The 19595-nt window shown below is 35.4% G+C and overlaps 2 protein-coding genes across 3 annotated transcripts in view; both read right to left on the bottom strand.

The window, feature by feature from the left end:
- IPO11 (importin 11) overlaps nucleotides 1-19595 on the bottom strand; it is an 82736-nt gene that overhangs the window by 12668 nt on the left and 50473 nt on the right. For both annotated transcript variants that reach the window (XM_066339603.1, XM_066339604.1), the window contains 3 exons: nucleotides 18222-18317; nucleotides 16567-16680; nucleotides 15443-15564 (listed from right to left, as the gene is read on the bottom strand). In XM_066339603.1, coding sequence (XP_066195700.1) covers nucleotides 15443-15564; nucleotides 16567-16680; nucleotides 18222-18317 — 332 coding nt within the window. The remainder of the gene's footprint in view (nucleotides 1-15442; nucleotides 15565-16566; nucleotides 16681-18221; nucleotides 18318-19595) is intronic.
- LRRC70 (leucine rich repeat containing 70) lies at nucleotides 2562-5951 on the bottom strand. Its single transcript, XM_066339605.1, has 2 exons — nucleotides 5608-5951; nucleotides 2562-5112 (listed from the first exon to the last, which is right to left on the bottom strand). The coding sequence occupies exon 2, from the start codon at nucleotides 5099-5101 to the stop codon at nucleotides 3176-3178; it is 1926 nt and encodes a 641-aa protein (XP_066195702.1). The 5' UTR covers nucleotides 5102-5112; nucleotides 5608-5951; the 3' UTR covers nucleotides 2562-3175.

Here is a 19595-nt window from a genome sequence, read left to right as displayed (position 1 = left end):
CTATCTATACAACTTATTAAGTGAAAATTCCTAATATTTACTTCAATTATATAGCCAACTACTGCAGACAAAGCTCTGTCATTATGTTAAAACATGTCTTGACATATTTTTAGTGGTGCTTAAATAAAATGGACCCCATATCTACTCTGCATATCCTTCAGAGAAGGAGAAAAAAAATTATATGAGAAAAAATAGTTCTTCAGAGATTAAAAGAAAGATAAAACATTTTCTGCCTACCTACATTTACCAGGATGAAGCAATAAACACCAAGAATAGTTTGATTTCATATCTTTACTAGTGTACGTACTGAGAAAGCTTAATTAACTCTTTATTCTTATCTCATTAGCCAAGGAAAGAGGTGAGTGGGACAAATAGAGATTACTCCGCACATGCTGTAAGTGACGTAAATGATTATTACACACACGCACCCCTTAGGAGCTGCACAGCTGTAGGGAGCTCCAAAAACAGTGAAGAAACAGCTAAGACAATCTTTCTAGAGGAGTCTTATGACTGACCATAAACCTGATCTTCGTGAAGCACCACTCTGCTTCATGAGGACAGACTTAACTAAGGTTTCTAATGTATTCCGTAATGGATTTTAATAGAAACATGAACCACATGTGTACATGAAAGGCTTGGTTTCCTGGAGTGAACATTTAAATACAAAAGATACTGACTGCTAAAGAAAGGCACTTCCCTCACAACTGCATAATAAATCTCTCAGTGCCTTGTTAGTCTAATCCCTGTGTTGGCAAGGTGGATACTAGAGGATGTCTCCACTCCAAAGGACAGCTTTCAACTGCTCTAACTCTCTGCTGCACAAACAGCTGCGACACCAGTTTCCTTTCATGTTCCACCACTACAGATGGCGAGACTCATACCTGGCAAACAACTCCCACAGCAGCTTGTCAGTGAAAAAGATAGAGAGAGAACCTCTCATGCCTTTCTGTAAAGAGCAGCTGTGGAAACCAGAGCCTAAAATAACAAGAGCTGCTCCCTGCCAGATTTCTTAGAGAATTGAGAATTAGGTTTATTCAGGTTTTAACCCTTGTGCACTACCAAAACTCCTCTATAACAAAGGCATAGCAGCATTTCTAGAAAGAAAAACTTTACTAGTTTTTACCGCATTTGAAATCCATTATTTCTGAAGGTGTCTATGTAAAATTAAAAATTCAGAAATACAGCACATAAAATTGCTGAACCTACGACAGTGCAATCATTAGTTGTGCAGCTGTTACTAACTGAAAACAAAATTAATATTTATCACATGGAATTACGTAGGAGAGAGAATAACAAAAATGGATTAAACAGGAAGAGACTGCAGTGAATTAGCCTCTGAAAAAAAAGTGCATAAATTACAGCCTGTGTTTTCCCTTCTTAAAAGCATTTGCCCATTATATTTAACACCTGATCTTAAGTTAGAAAATTATTTTTAAAAATAGCTTCTACTCAAGCAATACTAAACAGTTTAAGCTTTTGTCCAAGAAGCTGAATTGTGTGTTCCCTAAAAGTATTTGATCTATGATACAGTAAATTACAGTAAAATACAGTATTATTTCATTACACTAATAAGAGATAACAATCAATTCACACTTTCACATTCACACCCACTCAGTGCAGTCAAGATTTATATATGTTCTGGTAGCAGATAATAGATTTTTCCCTTCTGGAAAAGAACTGCAGATGGACAAAGAGGATGACTGGGACCTGCACAGGTCGGATACTCACGGGAGCTACACCAGCAGGAAAGAGAGGGGATAGAACAAGAATGCTGAGGGCAGTTCTGTCTCCGCTGGAGAATGCCACAGGCTCCACGCTGGAGCCTAGAACAGCGACATACTTCTACACAATTTAAATCAACACCATGGAGGAAAGTTTAATAAAGCATTGTTCCCCACTTTTCCTTGAGGAAAATGGTCTAACGGTAAACTGTATAATTTACAAACAACACAGCTGAAATCTCTAGGGCACAGGTCTGTAGAAGACAAACAGTACAAGACTAAGTCTCACTGGTTGAAAATCTTACAGTATTGGACTATTTGGAAGACAGTTTTTATGACTTTGAATTCCTGAATAAAGTTTGAATTTCTGAAGTAACAAACAGAAACACAAAAATCACAGAAATTCAGGTTGAAAATAGAACTACAGCATACTAGACATAACCTGACAACAACAGAACACCAACATTTGAAATAGAAATAAAAAGTTAAATGTGAACTATACAGGAAAATATCCCTATTTTGAAGATGAAGCCTTCACTAAGAACACATATATCTTGACCTGACACCTTCAAATGTAAATCAAATATGTAAGCGTTTTTAGCCATTAATTTAGCATTGTGTATGTATGGTGTAGTGTATTTCTTCAATTTATATCTCTTATCTAGCTAAAAAGTCCCTCAAAATATTACTACATAAATGACATAGGTGATGATCTTTTATTGACAATAGTTAACCAGCTCTGTTACCTTAGACATAATAAATTTGATCATTAAACTTCGGCAAATTTAGTTTTTCTGAACTCCAATTTGGGGCATTTAATGAAATGATACAGATACACACTAATGAAAAAGTCACTTTAATATATTCTTTATACAAACTGAACACATAGCTTTGTATATTACAATATGCTATAGGCATGAATATAATTTGTATGGTTTGAATTTTTTCTCTTACTCAAGAGTTTGAAAATGCTAGCTGTAAATGTGCTTTTTCCACTGTGCTTCCTTTAATAGAGGAAGAATAGAAACTCTATTACAATAAACATATGAAACACTGTTTTCTGATTCCCCAAGATTTCTTGGCTTCATGATTCTACTGAGAACTGATGTTTTGCTTGCTTCACAACAGCTATGGAATTTCTACAGGAACTTATATCATTAAGTACTGCAAAATAAAGTGTACTTCATACTGCATGTATACTTGAGTTTAGGTGAGTGATTAATACAAATAGAGACTGAGGTTAATAAACCTATTCATGTTAGATTGAAATGATATAATGAAATAATAAATTTCAAAACATTCAGTAAGCACACGGTGATGCAGAACCCAAACTGAGCCATTTTCCACAGTTCTATTAAGCAGTTGGTTTTAATTGGTGGGGGTATTTTAGAGAATTGAGTTCTTGATTTCTTGACCTTTTATGTCACAATTAACACCAAATCAAATGAGGTAAGTTACAATGATGAATGTTCAAACAGGATGACCTGTGCCTGACTTTCTGATGCTGTTCGTTTGAGCAGCCTTATTTGGTCCAGTTCTGAATGTTCCACTGATTTCCAAGTTAGAGACTGTACTGAGTCAGTTATGTTGTATCTGCCAGGCTGATAAAAGCCATAATATTCTATACTCTTTTCCCCTGAGTTTTCCAGCGCCTTTAGTTTCTGCCTAAACTGAATAATTTTACAGGTTAAGAACAGGATAACAACACAAGCCAGAATGAAAAAGGCTAGTAAAATGTCAAAAGCTTGATTCAGCTTTTCAACCTGTTGTGTAAAAATCAGGGTTGTTTTTAAGGATACAGGAGCAGGATCTGTTGTAAACAACCATTCTTCTTCTACACTTCTGTTAGTAGATGCAGTTTCTGCTGGTATTTGCGCTGGTAGTGTTGGTAACACTGTAGGTGCCTGTGATGGCATTTCAACAGCATATTCCTCATAAGGCAAGGGGGTAGAAGACTTAGCTGTAGCTCCTTCCCAGAAAGCAGTATTTTTAGTTTCTGCAGTGACGAAGTGCTGCAGTGTGTTGTGCCTGCTCCCTTTATGCCAGGCCATCAGCACAGTGGTAGCGCCGTGACGCACCCCGAAGGATCCCAGACTCAGGGCAGGGCCCAGGCTGGCACTGGGGCCAACGCAGTTTGAAAACAAAGCCCACTTCATGAAATGCAAAGGTCTACCACGCAAACTCTGGGGATCCTGACAGTGGATTTTTGCAGAAACAGAAGATGATGCTAGCCAATTAAGTAACGCAAGCATTTTGCAGCTGCAGTTCCAAGGATTAGAATGCACCTGCAGATGAGTTAAAGATACTAAGGGTTTGACCACTTCAGGTCGTAACTCTGTGATATTATTAAATGCTAAATTGAGTACTTTAAGTGACTGTCCCATTTTTTCAAAGGTACTACTGTCAATACTGGCTATTTTATTTCTGTCTAGCTGTAGATTCATTAAACTGTTCAACAGAGAAAAAGTGCTGGAATTTATATTTTCCAAATCATTATAACTTAAGATTAGCTGGCTAAGGTTGTTTAATCCAAAAAATCCATTTACAGCAACACATTTTAGCTTGACATTTTTCAAAGACAGATATCTAAGCTTGTTAAGTCCTTTAAATGCAAAAGGCTGAATTGATCCAATGGGATTGTGAGACAAAGAAAGTCTTTCAAGATTTTTGAGCTTTCCAATAGCTTTTGATGGCACAAGTGTTAAGTTGTTACCTTCAAGAAACAAATATGCAAGATTTTCAAGATGATGAAATGCTGAATCTGATATCCGTGAAATCTTATTATTTGCTAGGTTTAGTGTTTGGAGACTTATCATTCCCCAGAAAGTCCCACTTCCAAGGACACTGAGACGATTTCTTTGAAGTGTTAAATATCTAACAGAAAGAAGATCACTAAATAATCCTCTGGGAAGAAAAGCTATTTGATTATTCTGAAGGTATAAACAATGAAGATTGGAAAGGCCTTCAAAGATTCCTGGATCCAGGCGTTTAATATTATTGCTACTTAGATGCAAGTAGTACAGTTTGGGGAGTTCCACAAAAGCTTTTGGGTGTACATGCAAAATACTGGAGTTATCCATGTAGAGTGCAGCAAGCTTCTGAAGGCCTCTTAGATCATTTGGAGTGACATGTGATATATTATTTCCACTGAGGTAAACAAGAATTGTTGTTTTTGGAAGGTTCCAAGGGATGCTCGAAAGCCCTGCATTACGGCAGCTAACTTGTCGCCCTGTGCAGAGCTGACAAGCAGATGGACAGCCAAAAGCCTCCTTCTGGAGCAGCAACAAAAGAAAACAATTAAATATATACAGGAATGCTCCTGGGCAGGGTGTAGAACTTTGCAGAACACACATATCCCTGTTTTTGGCCTTCTTACTCATCTCTGACTTCACTAGTAGAGATAAAAAAAGTATATAAATATTAATAATTCAAGTATGTTCATTTATATATATTAACTGTTAATAATTATTTGAATCTATGTGTACAGTCTAAAAAATACTAGTATTGCTCTCAAGATTGTTTTTTACATATTATTCTTTCATGCCAAACAAGCAGTTTAAAACTCTTACTAACTCGACTACACTGCAAAAAATTTTTCAAAGTAAATAGACAATCAAATAAATATAGTGCTAACATAGCCAGAAAATATTTAATTCGTTGTAGCATAAAAGCATCTAAGCTGCAAAAATAACAGCTTCTATTAAATTAAAAATACTATATATTAACTACTTCTTATAGTTAACCATCACTAAGAAATGTTTTAAAAGCATTCAAGTAAAAAAGCCAACTGTAAACAAGTTACCTTTTACTGGCAGCTCACTAACACATTGAATTTCACTTTTATGAAGTTGAGTTACATTTAAAATAAATAAAAGCATTTACTTACCCCAAATCTAAAGTTCATTATTTCTGTTATTTTGCTGCTTGCAGCACACTGGACTATGTTATAAGCTGACCAACTACACTCATCTGTGAAACTTTTGTAAAGGCAGTATTGCTGTGTACTACAACACTCAGATTTTTGCCCCAGGATTTGCAACAGTTTGTTCAGGAAACTAGGAAAGAAGTGCCTAAAGGCATGTTGCCATGGATACAGGAAACCCTGGGACAGGAAGCCATTTTATCTGTGCTTCAGAAGTATTGCTGGAAAGGAAATCTCAGTGATTTGTTTCTAGAAAACCAAGAACTATCTTAGTCTGTAACTGCTGGGGTTTTTTTTGTTTGCTCGTTTTTTTTGTTTTTTTCTTTTTAATCTACTAATTTAAGTAGGAGAGCTCACAAGAGTTTTATCTTAATTTGATACAATTTTCAGAATAAAGCACAACTATTTGTAACAGCACTATTGCATTACCTGTAAATCCCTTATCTTTCAGCCAGAACTTGAAATGCCTTATTAAATTGGTAACAACACTTAACACTGCTCTCTGTCTCCAAACAGAGAGCTAAACTGCTGCCACATGCACAAACATTTCAGTGATCTGAGAGGGAAAAGACACATGCTCTGGAGGGAAGAGCCCAGTGTCTCCTGCCCTCTGCAGCTTGCCAGCAGTCCCAGAGAAACCTATGGAATCTTAGGACATGAGAACCACATAACGTGGCACTAAGCTGCTATGTACTTGTATTCCTGACCTGAGCCAAGCACATTCTTAAGCCACTCTTTTTAAAGCAAATTTATCTACAGAGAACTAGGAGTTGGTTTCAGGTTCTGAGAGCCACACCTTTCATGCACAGCTTTCGTTTCCTATAGTGTCCCCTGTGCAGAAAAAAACTACATGGGCTATAAATATCCCTCTTGCTTAAGGACAGGAGATTACACCCTCAGTTATTCCATCACAGGGAAGAAATACTTTTAAAGCTCAGTCACATCATCAAAGGGGGAAAGGGGAGATTAAGCCTACAAATAGCAACGTAACTAAACCCCTATGGTTTTACTGCAACCAGACCTCATGCTCAGCAAAAGAAAGATGGCGAAAGATGGCGATTTGCTATCAGTAGCTATAGGAAAAAAAAAAAGAGGTGGAAGAGCAAGGGAACCAAGTCCCTTCAGCTACAGTGATCTCATACAAGAAGCAGGAGTTCACAAAAGGGGTGAAAGGTCAGCCAAATACCTCTCTCTATATAATCCAATATGAAATGCAGGACACATATGAGAAAGGGATGCAGCATAGACAAGGCCATGCTTTTAAAGAAGCTTTTTTTTTTCCAAATATCTAGTCTAAAAAAAAGAAATCAAGCAAGTAAAATTGGTCTGTGGCCCATTTTAGACAAAGCCTGTATCAGTTACAACACAGAATTAGAACTGCATTTGCTTCTTTTTTTTCTGAGACCAGTAGATCAATTGGTCTCAGAAAAATAGAAAACAAATTCTTCTTCAGATTTGAGTATTTATTTTCACAGTATTTAACATAATTGTTGATGTAGAGAAAAGTAAAATAAAATGTCACATTCTTAAGGGAAAAACATTGTATAGTTCACAAGAAGATTGGTGAAGTATCCTGGATGTGAGGGACAGAATGGAAAAAAATTATCAATAGAGTCAGATGAAGGGAAAATCAGAGACTGGCCAAGAATGGAAAGTGACTTCAAGCAAGAAATTATCTTCCACCTAAACATCACTAGCTATAGTCTCTTTGTATTGAAACCTGTATGTGTAAAAAAACCTAAAACCCCAGGAAACTTTTCTTCCAGGGTGTGCTGTATGAAACAGCCCTTTATAGCTACATAAAGTAAGACAAAATTTTTTAAAAAAAAGTTTTAAAAGGTAAATGTTCATAGAGCTCTCTTTTTGCAAAATGTCAGAAGCAAAACATTTTGATAAACTAGACAAATTAATGAAGCTCTACAGTTTATCACATAGCATGAAAATTTAGGGGAACCAGTAGAACAGTGATCAGATAAAAGAATGCTGATGACCAGCAAATTGGCTGAATGTCTCTGTGGTCTTGCACTGAAAGTACCTTATGAATATTCACAAAATTTTTACTTGAACCCTAGCTCCACTGTGGTTCTGAGCACACTGAGGACTCTCCTGATAGATGAATCCCATGCCCAAAATGGGGAAAAAAAGTGTTAATCCAGATCATGGTTCCTTCCATTCTGCACTAGGAAATCTAGATAAAAGTCCTATTTTACACTTTGTCAAATTATCTAAAGGCATGCAGATCTGATTGGAATGTAATTTAGAGTTATTATTTCATTAATACTAAATATTGTTGAAGTATCTGAAAGCAGTATCTGTTAAGAACAAGATGCAGATTTATTATGTGCCATATAACTGATACCATTTTCAGGAAAATCATAAAAGAGACTGGCCGGGACACATGCATAACTTGGATCCTTGGATCAGCATCTCTCAAACTAGCGTGTACCTAAACAATAAAATTCATTACTTTTTGAAAACTGTACAAAAAAACCCCAGGAAATACCAACAAGCTTAGGCAGCTCTCAGATTTTATTCACTGCATATTTTCTTCTGCAGTGAGACACCTACTAGGTTTGTACCTGAATACAGCTTCATGTGGCCACTGAGAAAATTATTTTTGAATCTACAGGTGAATTTTATATTAATATACTAATATTGATGAAGTTACTAATGCTACCCATTTTTTACCATTAAAATCTAGTTCAATAGTGACTCCTTGTAAATACAAGGAGTATTTGTACTGAGTAACAGCAGTTACTGTTGTTAACAAGTAACTGAGTTAAGCCTGAAGTAACAGCAATTCATCAAATTGTGCATAAAATGAGAGATCAAAGTAATTGAAAGAACACAGAAGCACTTTGCCCATGTTTTATGAAAGCCAAAATAACGAGTATTAGGTGGCACAAAGTAGTAATCCAAATGCCACTTATGTACAGCAGAAAACATACAGCAAGTTCAAAAACAGGGTTTAAAGTCAATTTTTGAGAAGGAATTTCATTCTCATAATCACTACAGAATTATGATAAAGCTCACAAAAGAAGACAACCAATTTTCAGCACTGTAATTACTCTTTTAAACTTATAAGACTGAAACTATTTCTTGCCCTCCCATTGTATATTTAGCAACTATCTGCTCTTTCAGGGCTTCCTTCTACTTTTATTCTCCACAGGTAGGCTATTGTACAACCTAACTCTTTCAAATATCTACCTTCCTTCTGCCCACGCTATCTCTAGAAATGGCCACAAATCAAAGCAATTCAGGAACTAAACTACTGTTTAGGTAGCCCAGACATAAACATTTAATTAACACCCAGTAGGCAGGTGAACTGTTTGCACCTTATTAACTTAACAGATCCCAAAACACTGTTCTGTTTTTCTCATTATCTAGTTTACCTAAACATTTCTGACTGTCACAATTCTAGTACTTAGTATTTCTGCTCCAGTAAGAATCCTGACTTAATGCTCCATTTACCGAAAATTTCTCTCTTCCACAGCATGAAAACTACAAAATTATTTTTCCCACTGTGGATATGAAAATTAGTTTTCATTCTATAAACCAAATTTGACCTTAGACTCCAGTAAAATAATATGATAGAAAGCTCTCATGAAACTAGAAGATCACTTTGAGAAACTGTTAGAAATAGTTTCTTCTATTTATTTAGAAATCTAAGTCTTCTATGGAGCAACCACTATGTTTGGGAACAAAACAGTAACATAAAAAAACTTGGCCATGAATGTAAGGCACAGATGTGATATGCTGACAATAACACTATAGCTTTAGACTTTTCTTTTCACTGCAATATTTAGCAATTCTGTTCAAATTATAAACGTATTAATGTATGCAATATGAATGCAATTCAAACCAAAAGGTCCAAAGAACTCAAATTAATTTCCCAAATTTCAACTTCTAGAAATTTAATCAAAACTCAATTGCAAAACCAGTCTGCCTGATAGTTTAGGAGACAGGATGGGCATACACTTGGCATTAGCAACTGATAGCTCCAAACATTTAACAGAAAGAAAACTCAGGCAGTTCCTAACAAATACTACAGGGAATACCCACAAAAAAAATTGCAAAATTTGTTTCTTAAAAATACAAGCTTTCTTTATACTTAAGCATTTTTTAAATACCAAAAGCCAATGATTTGTTTTAAACACTCACTTTCTCATTAAATTGTTTGAATATGAAACATTGTTTTTCAAAACAGTACTTATTTGAAGAAGGTCTTGCAGTGACATGGGTTGTGGTGCTTATCAGTTCTGGTATCTTATCATAATAGTCTGGCACTTTTCAGGAAAGTCACTGAAAAATCTGAGCTACTCTCTGGCAGTCTCAAATTTCACAGAGTATAGCACAGAGAGATAAGCAGATGTACCAAAATGGCTCAAACAAACCCAGGTGCAAAAACAACTGTAAATCTATGTTTCGGGTTTAGGGTTTTTGTTTTGTTTTGTTTTACTTTTATTACAATCTTGTGATTTTCACACATTTTTATTAATACAGTATACTTCAGTCACTACTTACTTACCCAGTATCTCATTTGCAAACATGTAAACCATCCATTGCAAAAGAGTTTGAAGGAAGCTAGTTAAGACTGTTAGCTTTTGCTGTCTTTTATATAACTAAAATCTTAAATTTTACAGTAAATTGTAATTAGAATAGTTTTAAGAAAGACTTCTGAAATATTTTAAATAGGCCATGAACAAAAACAAGATATCACCAACCAAACCCTTGTGACTGCAGGGGCTCTTTTTTTTGCAGCAGTTTACCTGCAATTAGTGACATAATTCCTTGCTATCACTTGGTACATTTTTCCTTGAAATCAAGGCTTAAGCATCTTAGGGGAAAAGATAATATGCTCCTGACCAGTCCATACTAGCAATCAAGTGTAGGAGAAAAATTGATGGAGATAGCGAACAAGGAAAGTCTAATGAGTGCATCCTTCTGCCAATACCATAATGTGACATGCAATTAAAGAAGTTGGCAGTGCTCTGTGTAACCTTCTGAATTATGCAGACTCTGATAGTCAGACTAAGACCAAAGCCACATTTTTCATTCTTATCATTAAAACTGCACTGTTACTTGTCAGGCAAGCTAAATAAATCCAAGGCCAAACACTGATGACAACTGCAAATCATAATTTAAAGAGCTCCTTTAAATGCTAATAGTCTATTAGAGGCGTGGGTGAGCATATCTTCAACTAGAAGGATTAGAAAAATGGAAGGGAAGAAAAAATAGTTTCAGAGTATCATCCCTATAAAGAAAGGAGGATGTACAAGTAATTATGTAGGAAATTTTGACTTTATAAATTAGGACATAACTATGCTGAGGAGAACATGACATTTTATTAGGCACTTTCTTGCCATTTACTAACTTACATATAGACAAGTTTTGGAGAGGAAAATTAAAATTTCTAGCTAAGTAATTTTAAGAAATGACAGAACCAAAACTCTGTAACAACCTAATGAAGATTTATAATTGCATACTGTAGGTAGTTACAGTACAAAATGCCAATTATGAAACTGGCAGAACTCATAATGGCTGATATATCAGACTTGATACACAGTGAGAAAAAGCAGACATTCATTTACATAATGACTAGAAACATGGAGAACCTCTTCACCCTTTCCCCACAATACATAAACATTTTGACTCAAAGGAGTAAAATGAAACCTACTCAAGTACCAGCAACCAAAATTAAGAAAGATAAATTAAAATTCTTCGTATTTTAAGATCAGCCTAAGTCTTCTCTACTTTAGAATGGCGCCACTCTACACAGGTAGGTCAACCAAAAACGAGCCTATCCTCAAGGACCACAGTTAGTAGCTTGTTTTGGAAAGCACTGACTTTGAATAAAAGTAAACTTGGCAATCTCCCATTCAAGAGTGACAGATAAAGCAGAAATAAAACTCACCTGCAGAAGGGGAATGCTCAGCTTCCAACATGGTGTCACATGCTACCTGTGGGTACAGTTAGGTACCACCCCAAAACTAGGTTGATCATTGACACTGTAATATTTCCAAAATCTGCTTCCATTTGCTTATTAGAGAACAAATGCTCCTATCACTCTTTAGCGTCTTTCAGTGTTGTTTGTGTTCTAGTAAAATACACACAACTGTAGGAATAAAAAAGATATCTACACTGCTAAATAAATAATTGAAAGTTTTCAATATCACCAAAGAAAGCCATTCCAAAACATTGTAATACTGACATTATACTGCAGTAAGCAAACTAATTATTTCCAGATAGATAGACAGATAGATAGATATGGGTAGAAGGCGACATAGTACTATTTTAGCCACTTTGGCATCAGGAACTACAAAAGTGCCGAAGAGCTCAAAATGCAGAACCTTAGATAGTGGTGGAGGGCTACACATTTTCCACAACAAATAAGAGGTAGGGTGCTGCAACTGACGATATTCAGTAGGCTCTATTTTAGGGACCAAGGTCACACCTAATAAAACTCAACTCAATCTTAAAGAGTACTTTTGCGCCGTATGTTCATAAACAAGACATTAAGGTTGTAGACAAGTGCAAATGTGGAACAGTAGGAAAATCATGACGTGTGAATTTACTCATCCAGATTGCTCTTGCATCTTATGTCTCGCACTCTAGCTCAGATAAAACTTTCCTCCAAAAAAACTTTAAGTCCTTGCATGTTTTTGAAAAAGCCATTCCTGTTAGATATGCTGTGTGTCTATCCAAACTTTCCTCATGTACTGAACTTGGAGACACTGTAAGTCCACAAGTGCATCCTTATTGCCTGAAAGGTAGTAGTCCCCACTGTCATACAACAGTTTAAAGACAGAAGTTTTTAACCTATTTTATGAAATAGTAAGATTTTGTTAATAAATGAAGAAAGTGCACGTGGATGGATGAGTGATAAACAGGCAGTAAGAATACAAAATACAGAAAATATTGCCAATGCATGTATCTGTCAAACACAAAAAAATGCTAACATGAATTGACCGCACTTGGATAGCAAAAGCAGACAATTATATAGCATTTAATTTGGACAAACCACTAAGTAATACCAGGAAATTACTCTTCTGTGAAAAAGTGGTGCAACACACTAATCAGGAAAGCAGCAGTTATTGTTCTTTTTTTGACATGAATTTCTAACCAGTAACACGATGTGCAGCTGTGGGAAGACAAACAGGAAGCTGGATCGAAGGACATGCATACATGATTAAAATGCAGCACTACTGTTGATACCAGAAGCATGGCTTTATGTCTATCTGTGGATGGTACTCCCTAGATGAGAAAATTAAAGTGTGGCTAAACATTTGTCACTTTATAACCTGCTTATTCACCCTAGTCAACCCAAGAGCCACTGTGAACAACTGCTCTGCAGTGAATCCTGTCTTACCTGCTCTAAAATCCTTCACTCATGACACTTACAAATGTGCTGTACTTGAAACAGAAAATTATTTGTGTCAAACTGATTTTTTATTAATAATGGTGGAAATTTTACCTTCCCCTAAAACTGAGAAAGTCCAGAGTTCCACATATTTGTAATTATAAACCTGATCACTAACTAGAAAAGCACTTAAATCTATAAATACTGTAGAGTTTACAGGGAGAATAAAAAAGGTCATTGTTAAATACTTTCCCTGACATTTTATCCATAAAACTCTGAGGGAAGAATGAGAATATATGCTATCTTCATTTTCCCCCTCTATTTTTGTCTCCTCCTTCTCTTTCCTCTCTAAAATAAACCACTTTCCAGCTATAGGCTAGAGAAAGCAGAAGGAAAAAATTCTCAGAAAGTGTTAGACACAGCACAGACGCCTGTTTTCCTTGTAGCAGAACCTTGAAAATCTGAGCTTGCTTCTGGCACCAAGTCTGACCACCACAGAATAGCAAGATGAGGGAAGAACCTCATCCTCACCTTGGCATTACCAAGACAGCCCATCAACCATCCACAGAAGAAAAAAAATCTTTTCTGCCTCTGCAGTTGAGAAATCTTGAACTTACCTTGGAGATCCAAAGTAAAATCTAATCAGGAAACTGGTTAGTGAGGCATTTCAACAGGAAAAATTACTTCAGCTTTTCTTGAAAACACTTATATGAATCAAAACATTGTGTTTAAATACTGTATCATATTTAAAACTTTTTTTTTGCTTCAACTATGCAAATAGACTTGTACAAGAAGCCTACAGATACAGGATGAAGCAAGTATGTGTAGTATAATCCCTGAGATATAGCAGAATCAGAGTGACTTACATTGTTCTAGTAAAAGAAACAATCAATTGACAGAATCCATTTCACACACTCTATCTGAAGGTAAATTTGGCAGTCTATCAACTGTATAAATGAAATTTTCATAGCTTTGACATAAATACGTCCACTGAAGAGGGGCTATTTATTTGAGAAGCAGCTTTCTTAAATTATATGAGTAACTGAAAAATAAAGCTGTCATTTGCAGAAGGTTTTATTGTGTTAAGGACTGCCAGAAATAATTGGCTTTTACAGCAGGAAATCTGGAGCAGCTGAACATAGTTCAAAATAACATGGTTATCTAAAGGAATTTTTTTCCTTCCTCTCTTTAACAGAAACTTCACAGGAAGACAGATGTAGTTCAGCACCTTAAATTTTAGCTAACACCTCTTTAAAAGCATTTCACATATACTTATAAACAATACAATACTGTTACATTTACTGGGAAAAAAACTCTTATAAAGCAGCTGCTTGATTCACCTTTAGCTAGATGGTATCCTGATTATCCACCAGACAAAAAAAAAAAAAAAAAGAAAAAAAGGAATATTTCTGTGCAAATAAAAAACAATGAAACCTCTAAATTACACATAAGTGTTCCCTGATTTTTTTTAGATAGTGACTAAATACTCTACAGCTTCAACAGATACTACACATTCTACAGATACTAACACAGCTTACAGGATTTGGGAGCAACATCTAAATTCCCGAAAGACAATCCTTAAAGACTGAACAGGAAACTCAGCAGACTAAATATAAACTCTCAGAGTCTTGTCTTCCTGAATCTCAAACAGATAAAAATAATATGAAGGTAACTACAGACCCTCACCTAAACATGTTATACATGACTTCTGGTATTGACAACTTAGACGTCAATACCCTTATTCAGAATTTTCATTTAAAACTTTCATTTCCTATGTATATCCAGCAATGATGATGGCTACTGAAAGGATAATAGTAAAATCTGCTTGCTATAAAATTTATAGTGCAAAAACTGTTTCACAGCAACAACACAGTCTTTCACAGCAACTCTTTCTTCCATTTAATGTCATAAAGGAGAAAACCAGGATGAAAGTTCAGATCACCTACAACAGGAAAGAAAACTGAACACTGCTCCCTGGAAGAGATATCAAAATAGTAACAGGTCAACTAAAGCAACTACTAAATCACAGATGAGTTAAGCAGAGAGTTCTAAGTTAATATGAGAATAAACAAAACCTGCAGTGCTGGTTCCTCACTTTTACTAAATGACATTTCCTATAAAATGGAAGAAAGGTTACTGTAATGTTATGAAGCCAAATAAGAAGTTAATACGATGTAGCATCGAATTTCTACCTCTTTAAAGTTTCTCTTGGGAGAGAAAAACAAGTAAATAAAATATGATATATTATATTTATAAATATACACACACATATATACATATATACGTATATATATATATATATAAAATATATATATTTTTTGTATTACATAAATAAAATACTTATATTAGAATGTTTAGCTGCAGAACTGTGAAACACTTCAGAAACATTTCCAAGGGTCTTTGAAGCATTCTTATTTACGGCATTGTATGTTTGCTTACCTATTCAATGATGGTAGAAGAGAAAGCAATGCCAAAGCAGAAAGTTTTCTTCTTTCTGGCTGAGTGATGTTATCCATCCTATCAACCCACATTTCAATCATGTTACCAAGAATTTGGTCCAACTGCATGGGGAAACACAACATTACTTTTCAGTTATGAGTGCATCAGAGTGTTTAGAAAAAACCTTATTTTAATTTTTCTAGCAACTGAATACATTATTTAGTCTTGGAAAAACACTATACAGTTGTATATCCAACAGAAGTAACAAGCAACAGGTACTTTTAAAATGTTCTGTGACAATGCTTCCAGGCCCTGAACACTCCATACCATTAGTTGTAACCCAGATGTTTGAAATGCATTTCTTTTCTGGACAGGGAACTAACTCAGGACAGCAAATTATTCAGTTTTCCCCTAACAGTCTCATAGAAACAAAGCACATGAATTTACTCAGTTTTATTTACACAGTGACAAATAAAAACAACAAAACCAAACCAAACCAACAAAACCCCCACCCCTCCAAAAAAACCAAACAAACAAGCAAACAAAAAAAAAAAAAACCAAAACAAAAAGAAAAAGAAGAAAAGAAAAAAGAATTGTCATTATCTGTTTGAAAACTGTATTTTACTCCAGAAAAACAAATTACTAAAATTTCACTTAAACACAGAATAGAGTATTTGTAGCAAAAGACCCTCAGTAACTTCACCAGTGGAACTGAAGCACACTGAACCTGACACTCCAGAAACTCAGGGGAGAATGGTCTGATCATTCTCCATCCTGCAAGACCCATCAAGACAGCACAGAGAAAGAAATTCTCACCCTACAATTGCATGTGAACTAAGGAAGTTTACATGGCTAATTGTGAGATTCAGCAGAAAGAGAATATAGGGACTACATAAATATCTAAATGGAGTGTTTTAAGTAATTTTGAGAATATGTAAAAGTTGTTACAGGATGTTCAGGCAAAGGAGAAGAAGGGGGAAAGAGCCCCTCTTCAAGATGAACTGGGCAGAACAAACATGCATAATAGAGGGAAAAGTTTCTTTAGGTCAAAAGAAAGCAAGACTTCCCTATGTAATACAAAACCATAAAAAACCCAATGGACAAAAAAGGACAATAAACCTTACCTCCTGACCCAATTCACATGCCATCTGGCTCAAAAGTAATGAAAAAAACCTTGCATTTTGTAGTAGAACTCTACCCATGATCCCCAGATAAGTAGACATCACGACTGGGTATCTCTGAAACAAAAATAAACCAAAACAAAAGGTGCTTAGTTTAAGTAAAAGAAAAATTTGACAGTTAAGCTGCAATACTTGCAAAATACTTGTACACATCCCTTATGTCTTTTACTAAATTAAGAGCCTCTAGGCTCTTAAATTAACCAAGACAACTTGCAAGGTGATTTTACTTTCAATTTTAAAATCTGTATTTTAAGGAACAGACAGTTAATTGTACTGTTCAAAAATTACTTTTGAAATTGATTATGGTTCCAAGTTAATGTTACTGAAATGGTAAGCAGTAAGAACACTTAGTATTTCTGAAGCTTCTACTTTTTTTAGATAGAAACTGTAATACATCTACCAATAACTAATCTGTAGGTGTCTCAAAATTAACTAGATACAACAGTAAGTTCATTATTATCCTTGGTGTTAAAAGGACTTTTAAAAGAAGCTATAGACTTTTTCACATTAGATTCAGCATGTAACAATATAACTGTATTTTGTAAAACAGCCTACTTGAAAAACAACATGCCAACATTTACCTTTAAAATGCTAACCCAGATGAATGCATTCTGAATAGGGTATAATGAATTTATTAGTCTTAAATCAGAAGACATTTAATAATGCACTCTTTGTGCTTCGAATAGCAAAAAGTATTTTGCTATATAGTATTACTTGGTTTAAATTCAGAAATCTTACTCAACTCGGTCATTAGAGCCACATACTGATATTTTAAAGTCTTCAACTGAAAAAAAGCAAAGCTTTTGAACAAAGAAGTCAAAAAGCTTGAAGAATTCCACCCACTGATTCTTACTGGAACTGAAAGGTTCAACACAGTTAAAGCATATTTGATTTTACTCATTTTCATCTAACACAGAATGCTGTTGAATACAAAGAGAGAAAAGCAGTAAGTTAAGACACACAAGCCAGCAAAATCTTAAAGACTCCATAATACACAAACCATTCTCACACCTTCAGAGCTCTTCATATTAGATATGCCAATAAGGAAAAGAAGGTCAAGAACACCTTCTCCTGATTCCATTTTCTTTTCTCTAGTCAAGGTACAATTAAAAAAAAACCAAAAGCACACACACAAAAAACCCCAACAGCAACAAAAACACACAAAAAAAAAACCCCAAACAAAACAAAACAAAAACAAACAAAAAAAACCCCCCAAAAAACCACAAAAACAAAACCAAAAAAACCCCCACAAATAAACAAAAAAAAAATATGCCAACACTGATTAAGGATTAAACTAGGCCTAATGTTATACTTCTTAGAAGTGTTAATAGTGAAGGAATAGTGGAACAGAAGACTAAAATTTGTCCTGTTCTATTAAATTTATTTATAATAAAACAAGTGATGGATAGATTGTTTTTTCTTGTGCTACTGTGTTACTTTTACAGACTTTTAAACTAGATGTCAAAAATTCATCAGATGCTCTTAAAACAAGAGGAAATACAACATCAATATGAAAAAACTCAAGATAATGGAAGGTACTTTTCTACCTTTTCTACTTTTCCAAAGCCAAAGTAGAGAGTAGTTAAAGTAACTCTTACCTCCCCATCTATAATCCCCCTGAATACTGATGGCAGCAGAGGTTGAAACATTTGAGGACCCAACACAGGGTTGACTTTCAGGACATTTTCTACAACCTTAAGGAAAAAAGCAAATTGCACCATTATTAAAGCATATTCATAAATCTTAACCAAAGCTTTAAAACAATGTGTACTGGTGTACACATATAAAGTGCTCATAGGATGCTGACTACTAAACACCAACACACTCATACCAGATTGCTGAAACTATATTCTAGTAAAATATTCTGCAAACGTGATCTGCATAAATGCTCCTGGAAAAAGCTGACAGGCCAAAACCCACCCAGCCAAGCACCTCACAAGCCTCCGCACAGCCCAGGCAAAACTGATGAGCTGGTTTGGAAAAAGAGACCTGGACAGGTTGAAGCATTCAACCTGTTCCAGGAAAAGCGGCAGGCTGAGGTGGTTGGTAGGGCAAAGTACCAGCAGTTCAGGGTATACTTCCATAGCTTTGTCTATGGACAAGTCACTTTTTTGAGAAACCACTGATTAGGATCTACCAGCTTTTTGCAGGTGTGCTCTCAGAGGTGCTATTCTGGGTACCTTGCTCTGGCTGCCAATATTTGAACTCTTTACCCTTCATTTTTCAGCTCCTTTTTCCCACCATGTGCTGCTCCCTGAAACAACTTGTTTTTCTGCCTTCTTCAGTTTTATTTTTGCCCAGGTGTTTGTGCTCTACCCTTGTACCAGGAGAGGTGGGAAGAGGCTGTGAGAATAATGGGCTGAGGGTCCTCACTGCCAGGTAAAGACAGTGACGCCACATGCATGAACATACTGATATATAACATACTGTGTTTATAAAGCACATTAAGGTATCATAAAGATACCTCACTTAAACACTCAGTCTCCATTTACTTCCACCTCAGAGGAATTGCAACAAGGATCAACTCTTCTGTGCTCTTGAGTAATCTCCCCTAAATATTTTTTATCCTTTTTGAACTTTGTTCCCAATAGTTTCATTTAATACTCTATTTTTTGCATTGAGAAAAGTGTTAGGCAGTCGACCTTTTTCAATACCTCTCAAATTTGTAGACATTTAATATGCAGAGGTATAAAAGTGGCTTATTATGTACAGAGGTAAACATATCTTTCTGAGTACTGGAAGTTCTGGCCAACTCCTTTGTTCCTTGCACAGTCTTTTTAAACCTTTTATTGTCTGTGTCAGATAATTAGAAAATCAAGTCACATCAAGCCTCAGCAATCTTCCAACAAATTGTCTTATCAGTCCAAATTAGTATTTTTCAATCTTATTTATTTAATGTTCTAATGTCTATTTACAATCCAGTCAAAGCTGTTTGCAGGAAACTATTTCAGAGAACATCCCTGGGTGCTTCT

The sequence above is a fragment of the Sylvia atricapilla genome, chromosome Z (genome assembly GCF_009819655.1).
Source record: "Sylvia atricapilla isolate bSylAtr1 chromosome Z, bSylAtr1.pri, whole genome shotgun sequence".
Taxonomy (NCBI): Eukaryota; Metazoa; Chordata; class Aves; order Passeriformes; family Sylviidae; genus Sylvia; species Sylvia atricapilla.
This window is presented reverse-complemented; position numbering and strand designations above follow the sequence as displayed.

Excerpts from the sequence above, each read along its gene's own strand:
- LRRC70 (XM_066339605.1), bottom strand. The coding sequence starts at position 5,101 with ATGAGTAAGAAGGCCAAAAACAGGGATATGTGTGTTCTGCAAAGTTCT.